The 25,484-nt window shown below is 40.4% G+C and overlaps 1 protein-coding gene across 4 annotated transcripts in view; it reads left to right on the top strand.

Annotated features, from left to right (window-relative positions):
• Positions 1–25,484, top strand: part of DCP1A (decapping mRNA 1A) — a 62,504-nt gene that overhangs the window by 32,761 nt on the left and 4,259 nt on the right. For 3 of the 4 annotated variants that reach the window (XM_008050214.2, XM_021708367.1, XM_021708375.1), the window contains exons 5-7: positions 5,262–5,400; positions 11,782–11,895; positions 23,009–23,767. In XM_008050214.2, coding sequence (XP_008048405.1) covers positions 5,262–5,400; positions 11,782–11,895; positions 23,009–23,767 — 1,012 coding nt within the window. The remainder of the gene's footprint in view (positions 1–5,261; positions 5,401–11,781; positions 11,896–23,008; positions 23,768–25,484) is intronic. The other variant, XM_021708370.1, reaches the window with a different exon arrangement.

Raw genomic sequence — 25,484 nt, forward strand, 5'->3', positions numbered from 1 at the left:
GCCACTGCACTCCAGTCTGGGCGACAGTGAGACTCCAACTCAAAAAAAAAAAAAGAAATTGACAAAATAATTTTCATTGAATTAATGTTAGCCCTTCTCATGCTATCCCCATTGATGTCCCCTTGTGTGACCTATCTGTATTTCTAAGACTGCTGGCTTGGATTCTGGGAGCCTAAAACACTGTGGTGCTAGAGCCTGAGGGGCTCCTCACTCTGCGTAGAATGATACAATAGGTATAGAGTGTGTTCTGGTATACTTCTGCTTTTTTTTTTCCTTCAGTTTTTGCCCGAATCTCCTGAGAAGTGTGGGTATCTTACCCTCTCTATTCAAATCAAAATTCCCTTTGCTGTCCTGCAAGGGTTTTATCTACATGCTTAGAAGAAAATATTCTTTTTTGTTTTGAGTCGGAGTCTCACTCTGTCACCCAAGCTGGAGTGCAGTGGCAGGATCATGGCTCACAGCAGCCTCGACCTCCTAGTCTCAGGTTATCCTTCTGCCTCAACCTCCCAAGTAGCTGTAATTACATGCATGCACCACCACGCCCAGCTAATTTTTTTTTCTCTTATAGAGATGAGTTCTTGCTGTGTTGCGTAGGTTGGTCTCAAACTCCTGGACTCAAGCAATCCTTCCATGTTGGGCTCCAAAAGTGCTGGGATTATGAGCCATCATGCCCAGCCTTATATTTGCATTTTAAAAGAAGGCACACATGGCCAGGTGCAGTGGCTCATACCTGTAATCTCAACACTCTGAGAGCCGAGGCAGGAGGATCACTTGAGGCCAGGAGTTCGAGACAAACCAGGGTAACATAGCAAGACCCCTGTCTCTATGGGGTAAAAAAAAAAAAAAAACAACTTAAAGGCCCACATGGCTAACACCAAGTTATGATCCAGGATGACTAGCATGTCCAGACTTGTTGTTTATCAGCCTCCTGTTTGTTGTCTGTTCTGACTGTGAGTTTGTGCGGCAGACCCATGTTTATTACAGTGGGTACACCTAAGGTCATTGATGGTTCCTTAAGAGCTTATAGTCATTCATATTTGAAAAAATGACTCTCTAGTGCCATGTTTTTTGTTTTTTTTTTTTAGTAGAGACAGAGTCTTGATTGTCACCCAGGCTGAATTACACTGGTGTAATCATGGCTCTCTGCAGCCTCAACCACCTGAATTCAAATGATCCTCCCACCTAAGCCTCCCAAGTAGCCTCCTAATTTTTTTTTTTTAATTGTAGAGACAGAGTCTTACCATGTTGCCCAGACTGGTCTTAAACCCCTAGCCTTAAGAGATAATGCTGTCTCAGCCTCCCGAGGTGCTAGGATTACAGACATGAACCACTGTGCCCAACACACTTTCTTTTTGAAACACTTTTTATTTCTTTCATTTTTTTTTTTTGTTTCTATTTGTTTGTTTTTGAGTTGGAGTCTCACTCTGTTGCCCAGGCTGGAGTGCAATGACATGCTCACAGCCACTGCAGCCTTGACCCACTGTGCTCAGGTGATCCTTATGCCTCAGCCTTCCAAGTAGCTGGAACTACAGGCATGCACCAACATGTCCGGCTAATTTTTTGATTTATTGTAGAGATGAGGTCTCGCCAAGTTGCCCAGGCTGGTCTTTAACCCGTAGGCTCAGGCAATCCTCTTGCCTTGGCCTCCCAAAGTGCTGGGATTATAGGCGTGAGCCACCACACCTGGCCTTTTTTTTTTTTTAAGGTAAAACTATTTTCCTTTTTAAAAAATGTGTATTGTTTTTGAGATGAGTTCTCATTAGATTACTTCAGCTAGTCTTGAACTCCTGGGATCTAGAGATCCTCTCACCTTAGCCTCCTGAGTAACTGGGACTACAGGCATGTGCCACTACACCTAGCTAAAACTATTTTTTAACAAAACCATTTATTTGATGATCATGTTTTTTTAGTTTAGAAAGTGACAGCAAAGGAAGCTTACTTAGAAGACACAGGTTTGTTGATCCATAGTTATCTAGAAATCTAGAATCTTTTTCTTAAAAATTAAAACGTTGGAGTATATTAATATTTAGACACTTTCTCCTGTAAAAATGAAAGCATTTGGACCCTGAGTGAGAGAATCTGCTATTTTAGCTCTAACAGTTATTGAGAGGAAACCATTTTGAACTTTTTTCTCTATGTAATGCAAGACTTCAGATGGTAAATGAAGGAGGAATATTTGCTTAAATTTTCAGTTTGTTTAACTATAAGGAGGGGTGGTATTGAAAGTAATTAGAGAGGCCAGGCGTGGTAGCATGCAATCCTAGCATGTCATCCTAGCTACTTGTGAGGCTGAAGCAAGAGGATCACTTGAGCCCAGTTGTTCAAGACCAGCCTGGGCAACATAGTGAGATCCTATCTCGAGAGAAAAAAAGAAAAGAAAGTGATTAGAGAATACCTTCATGAAACTAAAGAGAATACCTTATTTGTTACCGTTAACTTTGTGATAAATGGCTTTCTGATCACCAAAGGAAAAAAGAAACTATATTTGTTCTGAATCTGCCTGCATATGCCTCTGTTTGCTACATATTTCAGAATATTACCACTGTTAACCAAAAATTCTGGTAAACTCTTTTTGGCATATTCTGTAGCTAAATAAGTGTGTCTATCAGTGCCCATTCTGTTAAGTGCAATTCTTCCCATCACTCTTTTGACAGCTGCAATATAATAAAGACTCTAAGTAAAAAATTGAATTATTTCAAAAGATATTTATAAAAACTGAGAAGCAATGTAAGAAAGTTTCTAGACCTTTACTACATCTAAATTTGGATATTCTCTGGTCAGTGATAAAGTTGAAAACCCACTAAACTTGGAAGATGTTGACGTTCCTCAAGAGGAAATACTGTCTGCCAGAAACTTTTAACAATAAAAAGTTAATTTTATTTAGCAATAAAATTTTTTAACAATAAAAATGTATTTGAGTGTTTGGCCACATAGACTATGTAAAATTTGGAGAACTTGTGGAAGCGAACTTTATTCCTGGTCTTACAGTCTTAGGGGCATGTTTTGGTGTTTGAGAGGAACAGAGAGGCTAGGACACTATAAAGTTTGGAAGAGGCCTTAGCTTCTAAGCCTCATTTGCATGAGAGTCCCTTCCAAAGCAGCCTTTACAGCTTCTGTTTTCAGCAGTGGTGAAATTTATAAGATGGCATGGACCAGCCTGGGCAACATAGCAAAACCTCTCTCTACCAAAAATAAAAAAGTTAGCCAGACATGGTGATACACACCTGTAGCCCCATCTACTTGGGATGCTGAGGTGGAAGGATCACCTGAGCCCAGGAGGTCGAGGCTGCCATGAGCCATGATAGTTGTGATCATGACACTGCACTCTAGCCTGGGCAACAGAGTGAGACCCCAAATTTAAAAAAAAAAGGCCTGTACCACAGGTGAACAATGGCAATTATTAGGAATATTTTTTTGAGCAGGCTTGGTGCAGTGGCTCATGCCCATAATCCCAGCACTTTTAGAGTCTGAAGTGGGAAGATCAGTTGAGCCCGGGAGTTCAAGACCAGCCTGGGCAACATAGTGATGAGACATTGTCTTTTACGAAAACAAAAACTAAATTAAAAAAAAGAAATATTCTTTTAAACCAAAAGTGCACATCCAATCTAGGTCAGGAAAGAGTTGAATACCAGCATGGCTGTGCCAGGCAACAAGGCAACAAGGTAGGTGGAAAATAGGCTATGTGACAGTTATTTATAAAGGTGGATTCAGATTGGTGTGGCATATAACTGAGTATTAAATAAACAAGTCATAATTGGTCTGATTCTCATCCCATGCCAGTCTTCTTTTAGTCTACCATGAAGCCCATGATTCTATTTTTTTTTAGAAGTAATAATCTTATTAAGAGATATAAGAAGCTAGCTAGAGAAACTACCTATTACCTTAAAGCAGCATTTTCCAAACAGGAATCCTGCCCCAGGAGAGGATTCTATGGCCAAATAAAATGTGGGAAAATCTACAAGTCCACCCTTCTTGAAGAATTACAATATACTGTAGCATGTTAAAAATCAGAATGAGTCTAGGTATAGTGGCTCACGCCTGTAATCCTAGCACTTTAGGAGGCCAGGGTAGAAGAAACGTTTGAGTCCAGGAGTTTGAGACCAGCCTGAGCAACAAAGTGTCTCTCCAAAATCTTTTTAAAAGAAAAAAAAAAACTCAGAATGTTTATTCTATTTTTAAAAAGAAAAGAAAATCTAACATTGTTTAACTCAGTGTTTTTAAATAAAAGAGCTATCTCCCTTCTCTTACTGTAGGAGTTCCTGAGCAGGCTGTTTTAAAGCCATGAACTGACACTGAGTGGCCTTTGCTTGTCTTATTCCTCTTATTTCTTAAAAATAAAACAAGCCTTTCACTATTGAATTGTTTTATTGCCTGTCAGCTTATTCATTGCAGGTGGAACTGAAACCTGAATGAACTTTTTTTAAAGAAAAGTGTTACCTTATTATAATTTATTTCAAGCTTGAATAAAGATGTAGGAAATAATTAAATATCCACATGCTTACCACTCAGCTTTCAGTTCCTAACATTTTGCTAAAATTGCTTCAGATCTTTATATGCAGGGAAGAAGGGAATGTTCTTAAAAAATGAAAGCCCACAGATGGATTTGAAAACCCCAAGCCTGTCAGTGGCATTCTTAACCCAAGACTTTTCTTGCTTTATCAACTTTCAAGTGAAGAATTAGCTTAAGCAGCACCAGTCAAAATAAAGAACATGACTACCCTGAGCTCAGCCACCCATTTAATGACTTTTAGGAATCAGGGCAACCTTTTGTTTGCTTGTAGCTCTATCATTTAACTTTTGAACACTCGTCAAGACTCTGTTTTTAATCAGCAGCCTTCTCCTTACTAGCCCAATGTTACTACAAACTTTCCAGTGAGTTGTTCAGCTATATAACCTTCCTGTGTCTTGGTGGCACTGTCCATTTTTAGATTTACTTTACCAATTAATTTGGCTTACTTAGAGAAAAGAGAGATGCTTTAGTAGCTTTTTAAAGGTACCTACTTCCATACCTTATTCCAACTCTAGGAAGGAATTCTGCATTTTTTGTCTTTCTAAAGGTGAAATGTTGGCACTGTTGTGAATGAGCTGGTGAAATGCTATGCCATATATTTGGAATGAAGTAACCAAGCCTCTATTATGTATTGCAAGGGTGGTGTCATCATGTAGCACTTAATGTGTCCTTGGAAGATGAACACCAAAAGAAATCTTGGGTCAGATTGTGTCTCAAGAGGCCTTTCTAAAACCTGATTCTCTTCCTCTAGTGTGGTAGAAGAAGAGACACGGCGATCCCAGCAAGCTGCTTGTGATAAACAGAGTCCCAGCCAGGCCAATGGCTGCAGTGACCACAGGCCCATCGACATCCTGGAGATGCTGAGCAGAGCCAAGGATGAGTATGAGAGGGTGAGGCTCTCTGGGTGTAGACCGAGGTAGACCAGAAGGGGAGGAGGAGACCTGCAGGTGACTTGTGAACTGGGAAAGCTGGTCTCTAGGGCCAACAAAAATGTTAGTTCAAAAAAAAAAGTATGTCTTATTTTAAGCCTAAAAGGTAAGGAAAGAACCCTGCTTACTTCAGAGTACTTGTTTGGGCAGGAAAATTTACAATGCTCTTTTTCTATTCCTGTAAAATTACTGTGGGATAAAATGGTAGTGGAGTTTGGAAGTTAGACCATAGTAGGTAGTTCTGGAAAAGCTTTGTGCCTTTTCTTCACCCCTGTAGTCTCTGTTAGGATGCTCATCGGTCATAGGCTTTGGATAGTATTCTGATAATTTGTACCCCATTATACTAAAAGTTACATTTATTGTCTATAATTGATGGTAGGAGCATAGCCTTCCGGAAGCATTATTTGGACTTCTACCCAAATAAGATTTGGCTTTTCTGTAATTCAGTGTTTTCTCTTCTGAACAATTTGAACAAAATGGCAATTGTGGTGCATTAGTTAATTTATTCAACACATGCTTATGAACTGTTCACTGTGTGCCAAGCAGTGGACATTTTGTAACACTGTCTTCAAATCTCATGACTGTGGAAGTGTCCTGGCCTTTTACTTGGCACCTCAAAGCCCCCATGCTTTATTGGAATGAGACTGAATCTTTCTACTGCTGCACTTTGTTTCAGCAGAATTATAATTATCACCTTACTCTGTTAAACATTGGGTTAAATGCTTTTCTTTTGTTTCTGTTTCATACTCACTTTACCAAAACTTCAAAGAAAATTCTACTATAATGCTAACTTCTAGGTTATTAATAGATTATCCTTGAAAAAAGTTTCAAATTGGTCAGATAGGTTAAGGAAATTGGTAGTGTTGACTTTCCTCCCCACTTCCTCTTAGGACTTTACAGTACTCAAAACAGAGGGCCCACGATAAATAAACAGTAATGCTGGTTCCCAGGTGATGGGGCTACAGGACTATTATTTACATGCTACTACCCTTTAACAACTCAAGAATCTGGAGTTCAGGGAACAAACTTTGAAAAAGTACCCCTTTAAGTGTCTTCTAACTAAAAGAGGCATGTTCACCATAAACTACAGTAAACCTACATTCAAACCCCAAAGGAGGCTCCACCTTCCAGGTGGAGAAATAAATGTACATTAGAGCCAATGAGAAGTTGAAGTTGTACCAAATTCTTCAGTGTCTCATAGATAATCAGAAAGAATTTATGGATCTGTGGAAATTAAATATAGAGAAAGCAGTCGTCTCTATAATAAATTCATTGATTCTTACGAAACCAAATGAGAATAAATTTCAAGTTTCACTTTCTGAATCTAAAAGTTGCCTTGACCAGGCATGGGGTAGCTCAAGCTTATAATCCTAGCACTTTGGGAGGCCTAGGCAAGAGGATTGCCTGAGTCTGCAGGTTCATGACCAGCGTGGGCAACATGGTGAGACTTCATCTCTACAATAAATAAAAAAATTAGCTGGGTGTGGTAGCGCGTGCCTATAGTTCCAGTTACTTGGAAGGCTGAGGCAGAAGGATTGTCTGAGTCCAGCAGGTCAAGGCTGCGGTGGCTGGGAGCGTGCCACTGCACTCCAGCCTGGGCAACAGAGTGAGACTCCAACTAAAAAAAAAAAAAAGTTGCTGTATATTCCCAGAATCCTCTCTCATCCCTTATTGACATCTGGGTTATCTACATCGATACCTTGTTCATAGATAGAGGCCTTGCTGTGTTCTTACAGGTAACTAATAAGTACAGGGCTCTATCACTCATTGAGAGTGGAACCGTTTCAAGGTGCCACATGGGACAGAAACTGTAGATGCTGCATACTAGAGCAGATACTCCAGGAAGTGGCCAGGCTGACTCCTAGACTGAAAAATGAATAACCACAAAAGGAAAGAAGGAAGTAAGGCCTTATTTTTGTATGTAGAGCTTTAAAGGAACTTAAGTCAAGTGCAGTCTAAAAATCTGACATGATTCCTAATTACATAAATATTGCAAAAATAAAGACTATGTATAGCACAATTTTGTTGTAAAGAAAATTCTTTCTCAGTATAAAATGAAAAGTATTGTCTATGGTTAGATTAAAATGAAACCATTGGGGGATTTGGTTAAGTCGTTGATTTTTACCTTCTAGTGTGTTCTTTATGTTTTTGAGCACTGTCTGTAAATAGGTGGTACTTCCTTAAGTAAGAGTTTTGTTTTCTTATTGACCCTTGTCTATCATCTAACCAAATGGAGCTGGTATTAGCAGTGACCCATGAGTTCATGGGTCTTAGTATTTGGATAGGCTCCTCTCTGCTGTTACATGATTACAGGTGGCCCCTTTGTTTATCTTTAGGTAGAGACTTGAGATTGCCAGAGTCAAGGGCACTGTACAAGCAGTAATGGGATTTAATCCTGATTCTAGGTCTCTCCTGTCTACTGTATGTCATATGATTAATATAGAGACTGTTTGAAAATTTAAAATCTCTATAAGTCCTGTAATTTTTTTTAACCAACTTTGTTATTTATTTATTTATTTTTGAGTTGGAGTCTCACTCTGTCACTTAGACTGGAGTGGCCGCCCCCGGTCACCACAGCCTCGACCTGCCAGGCTCCAGCCTTCCACCTCAGCCTTCCAAGTAGCTGGAACTACAGACGTGCGCTACCACCCGGCTAATTTTTGATTTATTGTAGAGATGAGGTCTCACCAAGTTGCCCAGGCGGGTCTCGAACCCGTGGGCTCGGGCGAGCCACCAAGCCCGGCTGTTATCTTTAATATGAAGAAAGATAGTTTAAACCATAGTCCTTTGCAGTTGGCCAATTCTGAATTGCTTCTACCCACACAATTAATCCTGGATTTTGGTAGGGTTTTTAAATTTGTTTGTTTTGGATAACCTGCCAAAAAAAAATTTTTTTAAGAGGCAAAATCTTGCTCTGTTGCCCAGGCTGGAGCAGTGATGTGGTCATAACTCATTGTAGCCTCAAATTTCTGAGCTCAAGCGATCCCCTTGCCTCCACCTCCTAAACAGCTGAGACTACAGATGGATATCATCATGCTTTTTTTTTTTTTTTTTTTGGTAGAGACAGCATCTAGCTGTATGTCCCAGGCTGATCTTGAACTCCTAACCTCTAGCAGTCTTTCTCCTTTGGCCTCCCAAAATGCCAGAATTACAGGCATTTTTTTTGTTCTTGAAAAAAATAGGAACATTATTATTTTGCTCATTATGTAAGCAGTTGATATTAGCTATAGAAAGCTTTGTATTTAAAAATTACAAGGTAGTTTTTCTTTTTTGAGAAACTCTCCCTCACCCATGGCAGGTCTTTTTGCTGTAAATCTTCCTTTTTCCTTCTCTTTCTTGCTAAAACACTCTGTTTTAAAACTTTAAAGAACAAATAAAACATAAAAATTACAGTAAACAAAAAGAAAAATTAGCTGGGCTTGGTGGCTCAGCCTATAATCCCAGGCTTTGGGAGGCTGAGGTGAGTGGATTGCCTGAGCCCGTGGGTTTGAGACCCGCCTGGGCAACTTGGTGAGACCTCATCTCTACAATAAATCAAAAAATTAGCCGGGCGTGGTAGCACGTGTCTGTAGTTCCAGCTACTTGGAAGGTTGAGGTGGAAGGATCGCCGGAGCCCAGCAAGTCGAGGGTGCGGTGGCCGGGAGCATGCCACTGCACTCCAGTCTGGGCGACAGACTCCAACTCAAAAAAAAAAAGAAAAAAGAAAAATTATCATAATTCTAACAGCTAGAAATAATCATTGTTAATAATTTGTTATATATACTTCCAAAAAGATGCCCATGTGTATGTGATATACATACTGTGTTGAGTTGGAGTCTCACTCTGTTGCCCAGGCTGGAGTGCAGTGGCACACTCATGGCCACTGCAGCCTTGACATATTGGGCTCAGGTGATCCTTCCACCTCAGCCTTCCAAGTAGCTGGAACTACAGGCACGAGCCATCACACCCGGCTAATTTTTTTTTTTTTTTATTGTAGATATGAGGTCTCACCAAGTTGCCCAGGCTGGTCTTGAACCCCTGGGCTCAAGCAATCTTCTTGCCTCGCCCTCCCAGAGTGCTGGGATTACAGGCTTGAGCCATTGCATTTGGCCAGAATGAAGTTTTTAAAGAAAGAAATGTGTTGTATATTTTTCCTTCTGTGCATTATATAAACAAGACCCTAGATTTTTCTAATTCTTCTAATTCTTTCTATTCGTGAACTTGGCAATATATCCTTGTAGCTAAATCTTCATGTACAACCTTAATTTTTCTTAAGATAAATTACTTGAAATGAAATTGTTAGATTAAAGGATTTTGACATTTTTAAGATTTTTACCAAATATTGTAAAATTATTCTCCAGCAAGTTTGTTATTGTCCATATCCCCAATCTTTCACAAAAGACTGCACAAGTATCAAAAATACATGAAATTTTAAGAACTTTTATTAAAATATAACAATATAAGCCAGTCGTGCAGCTTATGTTTAAGTGAAGTACTGCAAACTTAAATACCCCAAGAGCCAGGTAGGCCATGGTAATGCATATAGAGTGGGCCAGGGTAAAGCTGAAGTAGGTTGAGCCTGTTGAGTAATGGCCAGTTGCAGCCCAGCCTAGCCACTTGTTGCCAAATGACCTCACGTTGCTAACTCGTCCAGCCTTTCTCTGAAAATGACATCTGGATTTTTATGGGAAAACTTCCAACTTTTAAAATGTTTCTCAACATTTACACCTTCTATTTCAAGAACTTTTTTGAACAATGTTTTGAGTTTATATTTTCTCTAACAACTTAATTCCAACTTCCTCAAAATGGGGTTGATTCTGGTGGATGGTGATATTGTACAAAGAGAGATACATTAGATTAAGATGCATTAGATTAGGCTTTCACAGCTGTTTCACCCATATTCAAATTGGTAACACTGAGTAACTGATATTCTGAAATAATGTAAGGATTAAGACATTTGAATAGAAAAATATGTATTATCTATTCATCTAACATTTGAGAACCTCCTCCTGTGCCAAGCACCTATCTTTATAGTATGGTATCAAGAAAATTAATGTCTCTGAACTGAAGGTTGGGGATGCTTTTATTAATTTTTAAAATCTAATCTCTTGCATTTTCTAAACTGATTTTGGTATTGATTTTTGACTTAGATAGTGTTCCCCAGATCCTGGATTAGATAACCAGGATGAATATCACTTAAGATTCAAAACATTCTTAATTCCATGTCTACCTAGTGATATTTTGAGGATTTTTTTTTTTTTGAAAGCAGGATTTATTGAGAGGACAGAAAAGCTCTCACAGTGGAAGGGTACCAAAGGTGTTGCCTGAGGAACTCGCCGGAGCCCAGCAGGTCAAGGCTGCGGTGGCCGGAAGCGGCCACTGCACTCCAGTCTGGGCGACAGAGTGAGACTCCAACTCAAAAAAAAAAAAATAAATAAGAAAGAACAAAAATATTTCTACTTTTAATGTCATATGCATATCAACAGGAACTTGTTAATGTTGGTACAATTGGGTGTCCATATGCAAAAAAAAAAAAAAAACCCTCAACCTATAACATGTTATATATAACAATCAATTCAAAGTGGGTCATAGATATAAATGTAAAATATAAAACTTTTGGAAGAAAAATACATTTGTCATATGACCCTAGGTATTTACTCTAGAGCAGTGAAACTTTTGTCCACTCAAGAAACCTACACAAATGTTTGTAGAAGCTGTATTCATAATCACCAAAAATTGGAAACACACAAGTGTCCTTTTAGGTGAATGGTTAAGCAAACATGTATTTATATAATGGATACTACTCAGCAATTGAAAACAATGAACTATTAATACCCTGTTATAAATTGGATGATTCTCAAAGGCATTATGCTAACTGAAAGAAGAAACTAGCACTTAAAAGAAAAAACGATATTGGTCGAGAACAGACCAGGTTGCCAGAAGTGGAGGGAGGGCATGACTACAACAGGACAGCACAAAGGAATTTGGGGGCAATAATGGGACTGTCTTATTTCCTGATTGTAGTGGTGGGTACACAAATAGAACTATGTACCCCCTGAAAAAAGTTAATTTTACAATATGTTAACTTAAAAATATAACAGAAAGGATTATGTAATAATGCCATTGACTTTTCTTTAAAGGGGTGATAAAAGTAACAATTGTGGCTAATACTGTCGTCTAACGTTAGGTGCTTAGCTTTCTAGAAATGTTATTGTTTAAGTTGTTTAGATTAGAGTACAAAGCAAACATTTTTTGTTTGTTTTTTAGAATAGCATTTCTCAATCTAGAATGCTGTTTTGTGAGCCAGATAATAAATAGCAAACTTTTTCCATGTGATGTGCTTTTTCTTTTAACTTTTTTAAGAATCAGATGGGTGACTCAAATATCTCCAGCCCTGGATTACAGCCAAGCACTCAACTCTCCAATCTAGGAAGCACCGAGACTCTAGAAGAGACACCCTCTGGATCACAAGATAAGGTTTGTACAACTAAATCCCTAACTTTGTCCAAAGTAACAAAACAGAGTAACATTTTATAAGGGCCTTAATGCAATGCAAATTTGATTTGTCACTTATCTGTTAAGGTCCATATGTACAGCAGCATAATGACATCCACCCAGGTCATTTCTCCTGGTCCATATAACTGTCTTTCATCTGGATTTTGCAGTGGGCCCTATCAGGTTTCCCATCTTTTGCCCACTGCTTCTCCCTTACTTATTCCTAACCCCACAACCAGAGTAATCCTGGCAAAACATAAGTTGCATGGCAACACTCCTCTGCTTAAAACCCTCCAGTGGTGTCCTGTCTCACTCAAATCGTAGCCAAGATCATGGCACTGGCTCACAAGGCCCTACCTGATTTGGCCCTTTTACCCCTGGCCTCCATCTGTCACTCTGCCTTGCTCACCTGACCCCAGCCTTATTGACTCTCTTGACTTTCCATGTGCTCCTGCCTCAGAACAGACCTTTGCACTTGATGTTCCCTTGGCCTGCAATATTTCCTTCCCAGATATGGCTTGCTCCCTTTCCTTCTCTGGGTCTCAGGTGGCCTCCATGTAGATTAGGCCTTCTCTGACCACCCTATTTAAATAACATTCCCTCACCCCCATCATTCTGCTGTGCTTTACTTTCCTGCTAAGACTGCCTTCTAACCAGCTAACATGGTTTGTGTTTTTCTTCTCTTCATTGTCTGTCTCCTGCCCACCAAAATATAAGCTCCACGGAGGCAGGCACTTTTATCTGCCTTGTTCATTACTGTGTCCTTAGCAGCTGGCCTTTTTTTTAATTTTTTAATTGTAAGAGACAAGCTCTTGCTCGCCCAGGCTGCCTTTGAACTCCTGAGCTCAAGCAGTCCTCCCATTTCTGGAGTTGGGACTACAGGTGCACCCAGCTGCAGCATTTACTATTTTAAAATTTATTGAATTAATTTGTTTTGTTTTTGTTTTTGTTTTTTTGGTTTTTGTGATAGCCAGCAAATTTATTTATTTATTTTTGTTATGTTAAATATATAGGGTACAATTCAGGGTTAGGTATACAAATGTTCATTATGCAGGTTAATGAGGTGTACCTCCCCCTCTCCTGAATTTGTTCTTTTTGTAATTGATGGTCTGATAAAGGAACAGATATCAAGTAAAACCCATAATTTTTTAATTAAATTTTTTGTTTTGAGATAATTATAGATTTATGTGTAGCTGTAGGAAATAATACAGAAAGATCCCATGTACCCATTACCCCATTGACAACATCTTGCAAAATGTAGTATACTATCATAACCAGGATACTGACACAATCCACAGTCTTGTTCAGATCTGCTCAGTTTGTGTGTGTGTGTGTGTGTGTGTGTGTGCGTATTCAGTGCTATGCAATTTTATCTCATGCAAAGATTTGTATTACTATATTCCATCACCACAAGGATCCTTGTGTCACCCCTTCATAATTACATCGAATAGCCTGTCATATCCCCTCTGTCTTCCTCCCCTCCCCCTGCACACTTTTAACCCCGGCAATACTAATCTATTTTCTAGTTCTAAAATGTCATTTCAAGAATACTACATAAATGAAATCATAAAATACATAACCTTTTGAGATTGTCTTTCTTCACTCAGCATAATTCCTGGAGATGCATAGAAGTTGTTATATGTATCAAGTTTGTTCCCGATTATTGCTGAGTAGTATTACATGCTATAGAAGTGCCAACATTTATTTAACCATTTTTGACCATTCACCTACTGAAGAACATGTATGTACATTGTTTTCAGTTTGGAGCTGTTACAAATAAAGCTTCTATTGACATTTGTGTATAGGTTTTTGGGTGAGCATAATTTTTTATTTTGTTAGGATAAATGGCCAAGAGTACAAACGTTGGGTCATTTATTAATTGCATGTTTTAGTTTTTGTTTTTTTAATTTAATGTAATTTTTTTTTTTTTTTTGAGTCAGAGTCTCACTCTGTCACCCAGGCTAAAAGAGCAGTGGCATGCTCACAGCCATCTCAGCCTTGACCTGCTAGGCTCAGGTGATCCTTCTGCCTCAGCCTTCCAAGTAGCTGAAACTATAGGCCCATACCACCACAGGTGGCTAATTTTTTGGTTTATTGTAGAGATGAGGTTTCACCAAGTTGCCCAGGCTGGTCTCAAGGCCGTGGGCTCAGGCAATTCTTTCACCTCAGCCTCTCAAAGTGCTAAGATTATAGGCATGAGCCACTGTGCCCAACCGAAGTTTTAGTTTAATAAATACCAGCTGGGTACAGTGGCTCATGGCTTTAATTCCAGCAATTTGGGAGGCCAAAGTGGAAGGATTGCTTGAGTTGGAGACCAGCCTGGGCAACATAGTGAGGTGAGACCTTGTCTCTACAAAAAAAAAAGACTACCAAACTTTTCTAGAGAATCTATACCATTTTACATTCCTATCAACAATGTACCATAATGTTTTTAAGTATTTAGATAATTAAACCAGATTTCATGCACTATATTCCCATGCTCTACTCTTACTGTATTTGGATTTAGCAACCCAAAGGTCAAACATATATTAAACGTGGTTCTATTACAAAGATTACACATTTAATTTTTTAAAAGACATATATTGAGAGAGAGAGCGGGGTTTGTAGATTCCTTCCAGTCTGATTTGTAAACAAGGAATGTTCAGTGAACCTGTCACTTCCCCTTTTTCCCCTTTATAAATCATGAGTCACTTTCCCTTTACTTTCTGAATCATGAGGTTAAGGATTCTTGTACTGCCTCACTCAGAGTTATTGTGAGGCTCAAAGAAAGAAATGGACCAGAAAAAATGCCTTAAGAATCATAAACCACTGTCCATTGAAAGATAAACAATAAGTGTGACAAGCCATGTATTCTCAGCCTTTCGGCAACAGCACCAGTGACGAATCTGTGGATAGACAGAATTCAAGTGGGTGCTCTGGGAGGTGTACTCTATAATGCAGATAGTGCTGATGTTACTATTCCTTCCTTTTTCGTATACTTTTAAAGCTCCCTTTTTTAGGTCATAGTGAAAAAACTTTATGAAATAATTGAGATCTGGATATTGTCAGAAGCCATGTGATTGACTAAAATTAGCTCAAATTTATAATTGGCTCCTACACACAGATGCTATGTTTGTTTAGTAACACTGCCATCTAGTGCTCAGGAGCAAATGCTGTCAAGCCTTAATAGTATTAAATTCCATTTCAATTTCCTAATTCACATATTAAAATTCCTTTGGGACTAATTTCTTGGTGTGTTGTTTTTGCTTTTTGCTTCCTGTGGTCAGGAATAATGCCTGCCTTAAAGTGTGCCCCATGTAATGATGATTCAAACAGGTAGACTCAAACAGGTATGCGAAATTCTCTAAACCTCAAGAGATGTGGGGCAAAGCAGGAGTTATGTAAAACCTGACAACATATATTAGAATTTTGTCCTGTGCCATACATGCTGTTGTGTACTGAATTCATTTCCTGAGGGAAATGGTTTAACACCTGCTCTACATGAAGCATTCAAAAATTCAGAATTCTGGCGTTAAGCATATTCATACGTGAGGAAAGAATAAAATTTCACCTTTTCTATGGATGACAGAAGATGCCTCCATGAACGCCCAGCTACTGGAGGAATGCAGCCAGTTTTTCTTTTTCTTTTTTTGAGTTGGAGTCTCACTCTGTCGCCCAGACTAGAGTGCAGTGGCCGCTCCCGGCCACCGCAGCCTCGACCTGCTGGGCTCCGGTGATCCTTCTGCCTCAGCCTTCCAAGTAGCTGGAATTACAGGCACGTGCTACCACGCCCGGCTGATTTTTTGATTTATTGTAGAGATGAGGTCTTGCTGCCCAGGCGGGTCTCGAACCCGCAGGCTTAGGCAATGCACTCACCTCAGCCTCCCAAAGGCGCGGGATTACAGGCCGAGCCACTGAACCCGGCTCAGTTTTTCTTAATATAAACAGATAAGTAGAGAAGGTCATCCCAAATACAGAGCCTGTGAAGCTTCTGTGGAAAGGCATACTCTGCTCACTCAGGCGCTAGTGACAGATTCAGCCAGCTAGGTACATTTGTGTTGTCTAATGATGGGATATGTTCCAAGAAATGCATTGTTAGGCAATTTCTTTCTCTAAACATCACAGAATATACTTACACAAGCCTAGATGGCATAGCCTATGGCTCCTGGGCTACAAATCTTTACAGCATGTTACTGTACTGAATACTGTAGGTACTTATTAACACAATGGTAAGTCATTGTGTATCTAACCATAGAAAAGGTACAGTGAAAATATGGTATTATGATCTTAGGGAGTCACTGTGGTATATGTGCTCTATTGTTGACCAAAAACCTGGTTTGCGCCAAATGACTGTATTTCCAAAAGTTGATGTGTTTTGACCTGTAACCACCTCAGTTATTCAAGCCTTAGCTGTACCTTTGTTTTCCAGAGTTAAATATCACCATCCAGGTGATTAGGTAACCTATAATCTGCTTACTTGACATTTCAGTATGGTGGCATACTAGTTAAGAATAGACTGTATTGCCTGAGTCTAGAGGTTCAAGACCAGCCTGGGCAACTTGGTGAGACCTCATCTCTACAATAAATCAAAAAATGTTAGCTGGGCATGGTGGTGCACACTTGTGTTTCCAGCTACTTGGAAGGCTGAGGCAGAAAGGTCACCTGAGCCTAGCAGGTTGTGGCTGCAGTGACTGTGAGCTTGCCACTGCACTCCAGCCTAGGTGACAGAGGGAGACTACTACTCAGACAAAAAAATAATAGTGTGTATTGTTAGAATGAGTTTGGAATCTGGTTCTGTGTATTTGGGCATCATCTGTAAAATGAATATAATAATAGTACCTTCACTGGCAGATTAAACAAGTAATACATGTTGAGTGCTTAGCATAGTGCCTCTACATAGTAAGCATTCTGTTTATGATGACCATTGCTATTGTAGATTTGTGGATTCCCTCTTATGTGAGAAGACCTCTGAAACTCTAATGCTTTCCCATACACTCTATTCCCCATAAAAGTCTGGGAATCTGTTCCTGGCCTGGCATTAGTTATAGGGAGGCAGCATAGAGAAGTCTGGAAACTTTCTACATTTCTTACAGACAGGGGTCAGGGTTCTACCATATGGTTTCAGATTTTAATAGGACCTTGACCTCCTGGGCTCAAGTGATCCTTGGTCCTCAGCTTTCCAAGTAACTAGGACTATAGGCGTGCACCTCCACACCAGGCTAATTTTTTTATTTTTTGTAGAGACAAGGTCTGGCTATGTTGCCTAAGCTGATCACAAACTCCTGGGCTCAAGCATTCCTCCCGCCTCAGCCTCCCAAAGTGCTGGGATTATAGGCATGAGCCACCATGTCTGGCAATTGCGCTTTTTCTTGTTTCTATAGCATAGACCCAATATGGTCTCTGATTTTCTTTTCTTTTTTATTTATAAAGATGTGGGGTACAATTCAGGGTTAGGTATATAAACATTGATTATGCAGGTACCCTTGTTGATGAGGTATACCCCTCCCTCCCCTACAAGTTTCCCTCAACTCCCAATCCCACCCCCCCTCCCCTGACAGTGTCCCATTATTGCTGATCACTTTCTTATAGTATTATAATTGTTCAAGGTCCACTTATGAGTGAGAACATATAGTACTCTGTTCTTTGTTTCTGTGATAGATTACTAAGTATGATCGACTCCAAATCCATCCAAGTTGCTGCAAAGTCCATATATTTGTCCTTTTTTATGGCTACATAATATTCCATTGTGTATATATACCACATTTTTTTTAACTAGTCCAGCTTCGATGGGCAACATGGTTGATTCCATGTTTTTGCTATTGTGAATAGAGCTGCAACATACACGTGTGCAGGTATCTTTTTTGTAGAATGATTTGGATTCCTCCAGGTATATTCCCAGTAGGGGAATTGCTGGGTCATATGGAAGGTCAGTTTCTAGTTCTTTCAGAAATCTCTACACTATCTTCCAAAGAGGTTGTACTAGCTTGCATTCCCACCAGCAGTGTAGAAGTGTTCCTTTTTCTCCACATCCTTGCCAGCATCTGTTGTTGTTTGTTTTATTAATGATGGCCATTCTTACTGAGGTTAGGTGGTATCTCATTGTGGTTTTGATTTACGTTTCTCTGATGATGAGTGAGACTTAGCACTTTTTCATGTGTCTATTGGCTGCCTGTATACCTTTTTTTGAGAAGTATCTATTCATATCCTTTGCCCACTTTTTAATGGGGCTGTTTGTTTTTTCCCTTTCGGCATGTTTGAGTTCCTTATCGGTCTCTGATTTTCAAAATTGTTGCATCTAAATGTTGGGTTTTTTTGTGTGTTTAACAGAATGTGGCAGCTGAGAGCTATATAATTTGCATTAATTAATAAGAATTTATGTTGTTTTCTGGTAACTTTTTTTGCTAAACAATCTTGAAATTTAATTTCATTTTTAATTTTAAAGATATGGGGCATAATTCAGGATTAGGTTCACAAGTGGTCATCGTACAGATGAAGTTTGGGCCTCCCTTTTGTCCCCACTTTGCCTGGTTTGAGATCAGGTACACTTGTTGATGTTATGCATTGTCCCTCCCCCCCACCCTCCCGCCACCTGCCCCACGACTGCCAATCCCTTTCTTACAGTATTATGTATGACAAATGCTCAGGGTTCTCTTCCCATTTTTTTCGTAAACATAATGTATTTTAAAAGGAATTAACCCAATTCAGAACTGAATTGAGACTTGAATAGAAATCTTCAAATAAGATATACAAGTAGCCAATAAGCACATGAAAAGATGCTCAGCATCATTAGTCACTAGAGACATGCAAAGCTAAACCACATTGAAATGCCACTTCATACCCATAAGGATGGTTAATATCCATAAAACAGAAAATTGCAAGTGTTGACAAGGATATAGAGAAATTGGAACCCTCTAGGATTGCCAGTGATGATGTAAAATGATACAGCCACTATGGAAAACAGTTTGGCAATTCCTCACAAAGCTAAATGTAGAATTACCATATGACCCAGCAGTTCTATTTCTGAGTGTATACCTCAAAAGAATTGAAAAACATTTTCAAGGAGATACCAGTGTTCACAGCAGCACTAGCCAAAAGGTAGGAACAACTCAAGAACTCACATATCCATCAACAGATGAATGGGTAAACAAGATGTGGTATATACATACAATGGAATACTATTCGGCCATTAAAATAAATTAAATTCTGATACATGTTACAACATAGATGAACTTTGCAATCAACATTTGAATGTATTGAATGCCACTGAATTTTATACTTAAATATAATTAAAATGGTAAATTTTATGTATATTTTATCACAATTGTTTTAATGGAGGGTAGAAATTATCTCTGTGCCATCAACAGACATGATGCCAGGAATCCAACAGAGAGTAGGTTACACAGGAAATGGAACCTATGTACTTGACTATAGCTATGTGGACTGTACCCAGAAGTCTGTCCCAAGGCAGAATTTGTTATCTATTTTAACTTAACATTAATTGGGTTTGAAATGTTACTAGGGAATTTTAAACAACTGTGTCTTTGATGATTCCTTGTATCAGGGGACAGGGTGGTTTATAATAGCACAGCTTGTCAGGTGATTTTTGTTGTTTTTATATTATAGGGATAAGATATTCCAGAAGGATTTGATGAGTTTTTATTTGGTCCCTAAATAGTATTCAAACTCAGGTGTATCATGATTGCTCTCAAGACTATATGGTGTTTATGTGATGATAAAAGCCAACTTCAATTTATTGAAGCTTGTTGGGCACCAGCTGTTACTTTGAGAATTTTATTTTCACAACAACTGTATGAGAAAATTGCCACAGTTGTCCCCATTTTTCAGATGAGGAACTAAATAAAAAGATTGTGTAATTATCCCAGTTAACAGCTGAGGATTGAACCTAGGCATCTTTGATTTTAGATCCTAAGCCCTACAGTTTTTTCAGAAGTAAAATGTCAGGAAATTAAGCCATGTAAAATATTTGGCTTTTTTCTTTTTCCATCCACAGTTTATAGTTAGGTGTTGATACTACCTTATATTTGAAGTGAGATTCTAAATCTGGAAAATGCTTTAAAGTGCTTAATCCTTTAGAATATTGCCACAAGGTAGTATCACTAGTCTTACTACAACACTTTTAGTGGGGGCCAAAACTTGCCATTTGAGAATTTCTGCACTTACACAAAGACCTCTTGTCATATTAACTTGCCAAGACATGTTGTATTTACTTTTTAATATTGTGGAGTTATCTTTATTGAATATTTTCTAAGGTAAAATGGTTTGGTATGAAGCAGGAGTTTTTTTTTACAGCTGGGGGAGGCTCCTACCTCTTCCCCCACAAGTCACTTGTCACCAACTACATGCTCCTTAGACCTGTCCTACCACCTCTCAGTCAGTGGTACTGTCCTCATACCGGTGAGAGTTGCCAAAAGGGCGCTCCCTTTACTTCTTGCTCTCACATGCAAACTTCCCTGCATCCTTATCAGTGCTGACCTCCTTTCCCTGTTACCTGACATATATCCTTGTATCCTCTTTGCCTCCTTCCCTTAAGTGCCTGAGTCCTCATGCTACCCTATCCCCTCAGGGAGAACTTTGGGAGAGAGCATTGTTGGGCCTTCACTATGTTCTTAGTGGATCTGTGATCCTGGGTGCCATTGCTTGTAAGCAAGCCAGGAGGAAGGAGGGCAAGGGTCAGGGAATCAGTGAGAAAGACAACCCTGCCTTGGAGGAACTTGCTTTTGCTTTTATTAGGAGTGCTAACATTAAACAAGCACTTCCTGTATGCTGGGTTCTGTACGTTTCAGCCTCCCATTAGCCTTCCCTACTTTGCAAAGGAGCTGAGACTTGAAGAGGTGGCAAACAGTCCTCAGGTCACACAGCTAGAAAGAAGCAGAGCAGCCATTAGCAGTGTTGCTCAAGGCCCTGCCTCTTGGTGGCTGCACAGCCCTACAGCTTTGTCCTTGCAGTTTCCTGAGGGAATACCTTTGCTCCCTTGACTTAAAGCATTTTTGCGATTTGAAGGCTTCCACATCAGTACCTTCAGGTTCCAGATATCCCAGAGACCTCAGAAGTATGCATAGGCCAGGTGTGAAGGCTCATGCCTGTAATCCCAGCACTTTGGGAAGTCGAAGCAAGAGGATTGCCTGAGCCCATGAATTTGAGACCAGCCTGGGCTACTTAGCAAGACCTCATCTTTACAATAAGTAAAAAGCAATCAGCCAGATATGCTGGCACGTGCCTGTTGGTTCTAGCTACTTGGAAGGCTGAGGTAAAAGGATCACCTGAGCCCAGCAGGTCAAGACTGCAGTGACTATGAGTGTGCCATTGCACTCCAGCCTAAGCAACAGTGAGACTCCATCTAAAAAAAAAAAAAAAAAGCAATATTCACAACTCACCTCTCCCTTACCTTAGGGGCTTTTCCTGGGCTTGCCTGTCCAAGATTGGAAGCACTGTCCAGTACCCAGATACCAGCATCCTCTCTGCTCCACTCTCCTGGCTGGTCAGCCACCAGCTCTTTCCATCCTAACCCTCAGTTCTCCTCTGCTCTGCCAGAGTCCCCTCAATCTCACCCTTTCAATTTGTCCTTTATGTGACTGCCAAAGTACACATCCTAAAATACAAAGCACAATGACCCATTCCCTGAATGCATCCCATTGCCCTGTGGGTAAAGCCCAGATCCCCTCATGTGTCTCAGATACTCTGCCATCTGCCCGTAGCTTCCCTCCCTCCACCACCCCTACTCCTCCCCAACCTCTGGCCCAGCCCTGCTGAAGCATTCGTAGCTCTGGAATGGCTGTGCCCTCCAACCAGCTCACCTTGTCCCTCCCTCAGCCAAATGTCCTCTCTGAGTGCCTCCCTCCCTCTAGTGGTCCTGCCATCCTGGAGGGCAGAATGGAAAGCCTTATCACCTGTTGTCCTTGCCTCTTTTCCCTGCCTCAATCATAGGACAATGCCTGATACCTGCTAAACTCAATAATTATTTGTCAAATGGATAACAAACATTTGCCTGGAAAAACTGGGTTTGTCTTCCTGTAGAAATGTGATCGTATCATAGTGCTATCACTATTATACTTCAGATGCAATGTATTTTAAGATCTTATAGACTTTCTAAGGCTCCAAAAATCATGTGTTTCAGTGAATTTAAATTTTTCAATATAAACACCTAAGTTGTTCACACAACTTAAGAATAAAACCATAAGTTGAGGCTGCCTGTGTTTTCAAAGTACTTAGATGTGTCTCCCACCAGAATGTAAATTGTTACTTCCTGCTGTGTCCCTTGTACCCTGGGTTAAAACAGGACCTGGCACCCCATGAGTACTCAGGAAGTAAAGGTTATTGAATATGGCAATACTGTGTGAAGGCACAGACAAGCATGAATGTTTCCTTTGAATGGTTGTAATAGTATCAGTAAGCTGATTTACTAAAATACAAGTAAATTTAAAGTTGTCAGACATAAATGCTTTGTTTTTTCTTAAGGATTCTATGATTGGGGTCAAGAAGGGAGAATGACCTTCTATTTTATGGTTAAATTTATGTTCTGATATTCAGGGACCCAGTCCCTGAAGTGCGATCTTATTTTTAAATCAAGAGCATCTGGGAGCAATAGATCATGTCTGTAATCCCAGCACTTTGAGAGGCTGAGGTGGGAGATCACCTGAGCTCAGGAGTTTGTGACCAGCCTGGGCAATATAGTGAGATCCTGTCTTTACAAAAACAAACAAAAAAAGAGCTGGGTAACAGAGTGAGCCCTTGTCTTAAAAAAAAAAAAAGAGCAGTAGGATTACTTGGATCGCTTGACTAGCATCTGGTCACTCTCTCCTCTCTAGTATCATTTCCCTATGTGTGTAATTGACAGCAATTAGGCATAATTAGCTTTGTCAAAGAAAAAAAGTGAATTCTAATGCCATTTCCCAGAGTCCCTAGAAATTTGATGTATTTTTACCAATGCAGATTTCAGTCCATCAACTTGGGGAGACTAGATGTACCTTGGCCTTAACCTCTGTTTTCAGATTCCATCCATCCTCATTTCTGCAAACTGTTTTGGTTGATGAAAAAGAAGATTGGTTACACTGATCTACAAGATCTCTTTCACTGGGTGGTTTGATTTGTTTTTCAGTCTGCTCCATCTGGACATAAACATCTAACCGTGGAAGAGTTATTTGGAACCTCTTTGCCAAAGGAACAGCCAGCAGTTGTGGGTCTGGATTCAGAAGAAGTGGAGAGGCTGCCAGGAGATGTCTCCCAGAAAGAACCCAGCTCATTCCTGCCATTTCCCTTTGAGCAGTCTGGAGGAGCCCCTCAGTCGGAAACTCTGGGTGTCCATTCTGCTGCTCACCATTCAGTCCAATCTGAAGTCACCACCCCGGTGCTAATCACTCCAGCCTCCATCACACAGTCCAGTGAAAAGCATGCCCTTAGCTACACAGTCCCTTTGAGCCCTGTTCTCAGTCCCACGCTGCCAGCTGAAACTCCTACTGCACAGGCTCCCCCCAGCTTACCTCGAAACACCACCATGATGCAGGCAGTGAAGACCACACCTAGACAGAGGTCTCCACTCCTGAGCCAGCCCGTCCCTGAGCTAAGCCACGCCAGTCTGATTGCCACCCAGAGCACCTTCAGGGCCCCACTGAACATGACGAACATGGCTGGCACAACCCTCCCAAGCGTTGATCTCCTCCAGAAACTCAGGTTGACTACACAGCACGACCAAATACAGACACAGCCGCTTGGGAAAAGTGCAGTAGTACCTGGCTTTTCTCCAGCAGCTGGCCAGCTGGCCACCCCCGAGAGCTTCATAGAGCCTCCCTCTAAGACAGCAGCAGCAAGAGCAGCGGCCTCAGCCTCCCTGAGCAACATGGTGCTTGCTCCCCTTCAGGTAGTGGCAGGGGGGCGGGGCGGGCAGGCTGGGGTCTGTTGTTGGATGGAATGGAACTACAAAGACCCTGGTTTTAACTGACATGAGACAGGCAGTGTTAAAGAGTTGTCCCTTTAAAATCTCCCAGGGACTAGGAGACATGGGGTAAGAAACCCTGTAGGAAACAACTAAGTAATTGGTGAATGGTGGTGTGGCTCAATTCCATGTCCCAAAAATACTACACTGAGGAAACCTAAAAAATCGTATTTGTATTTTCCTGTATAGGTAAGCACGTTAGGCGTTTTTGTTTTGTTTTTGCCTGACAGTTCCAGGAGTCTGCATTTGACTTAGGGCCGTAGATTCAAATTATTCCAGCTTAGTTTCCTTCCCAATTCCCTCAGTGGTCTCAAGTTCCTGCCTTGTGCCCTGTATCCCAGGGGTGCCCAGGAGCATCCCAAATCTGAAGGTGTGAGGTCAAGTAAATCTTCTGAGTGAAACTGATGTTTCAGCTGAGATTTGACAGCTCAGTAGAAACTAGCCAGACCTTTCCTAGAGGTGCAAAGGTTTGGAGGTCAGGGCATTTGGTGAACTTAATTACATCTTTGTCTCATGAAATGAGTTCATTTATTAAAAAGACCCGTAGCGTTCTTGGGTTTACTGTGTCAAGAAAGTTAGGGGAGCCAGTATGGGGAGATGAGAAAGACATTGTGAAATGAATTGTTAAGGAGTTTGAGTTTTGTTCTTGGAGGCCTGGGAAATCTTGAAGGGCTTTAAGCAAGGAGTAATGTGCGGAGAAAGGAGGAGCTGGGAGCAGGACCAGTTACCCAGGCTGGGGCTGGTTGGCCTGAATCTGGGAGTGTGGACAGGTGGCTCTAGCAAGACATCTGACCAGTGAGACTTAGGCGTAGATTAGATGTGGAGGACAAAGAAGAGTTTGTCCCTCACAGTAATTCATTAGGTTGGTGAGTTTACAAAAGAGAAAATCGATTCAGAGTGTAAGTGACCTATGCAAAATTACAGAACTGCAAGGGATAGACCTGCTACTTGAAAACAGTATTGGTTACTTTTCAGGATTTTAGTCTCATGCCCATAAATAATAATAATAATAATCCCCATAGGTATCAGGACTATGATACCTATCTGCTGAACAGAATATTCTCTTTTCTTTTTTGAGTTGGGGTCTCACTCCGTTGCCCAGACTGGAGTGCAATGGCATGATCACAGCTCACCACAGCCTCAACCTCCTGTGCTCAGACGATCCTTCCACTTCGGCCTTCCTGGGAACTGGGACCGTGGGTGTGTGCCACCATACCCAACTAATTATTATTATTTTTTTTTTGGTAGAGATGAGGTCTCCCTATGTTGCCCAAGCTGGGCTCAACTTCCTGGGCTCAAGCGATCCTCCTGTTTCAGCATCCCAAAGTGCTGGGATTGCAGGTATGAGCCACCGCACCCAGCCTCTCTTCTTTTTGTACTACAGAGTTCTCAGCAGAGATAGCTGAAGAATAGAAGTAAATGATGTAACCAAGATGCTAAGTTTCCTCTCTCTATGGGCAGGATTTCAAAGGAATGGAACAAAATATCCCATTAACTAGGAGATAACACACAGTAATTATCTTTTCTATACAATATTATAATCCCCAATCTTAACATTTTACCAAACAATAATATATAGACAAGCTCATCATAATTAGTGTGTGTTATTTCCTAGTTAATGGGATATTTTGTTCCATTCCTT

The sequence above is a fragment of the Carlito syrichta genome, unplaced genomic scaffold, assembly GCF_000164805.1.
Source record: "Carlito syrichta isolate Samal-C Ts95f unplaced genomic scaffold, Tarsius_syrichta-2.0.1 Scaffold59673, whole genome shotgun sequence".
NCBI lineage: Eukaryota > Metazoa > Chordata > Mammalia > Primates > Tarsiidae > Carlito > Carlito syrichta.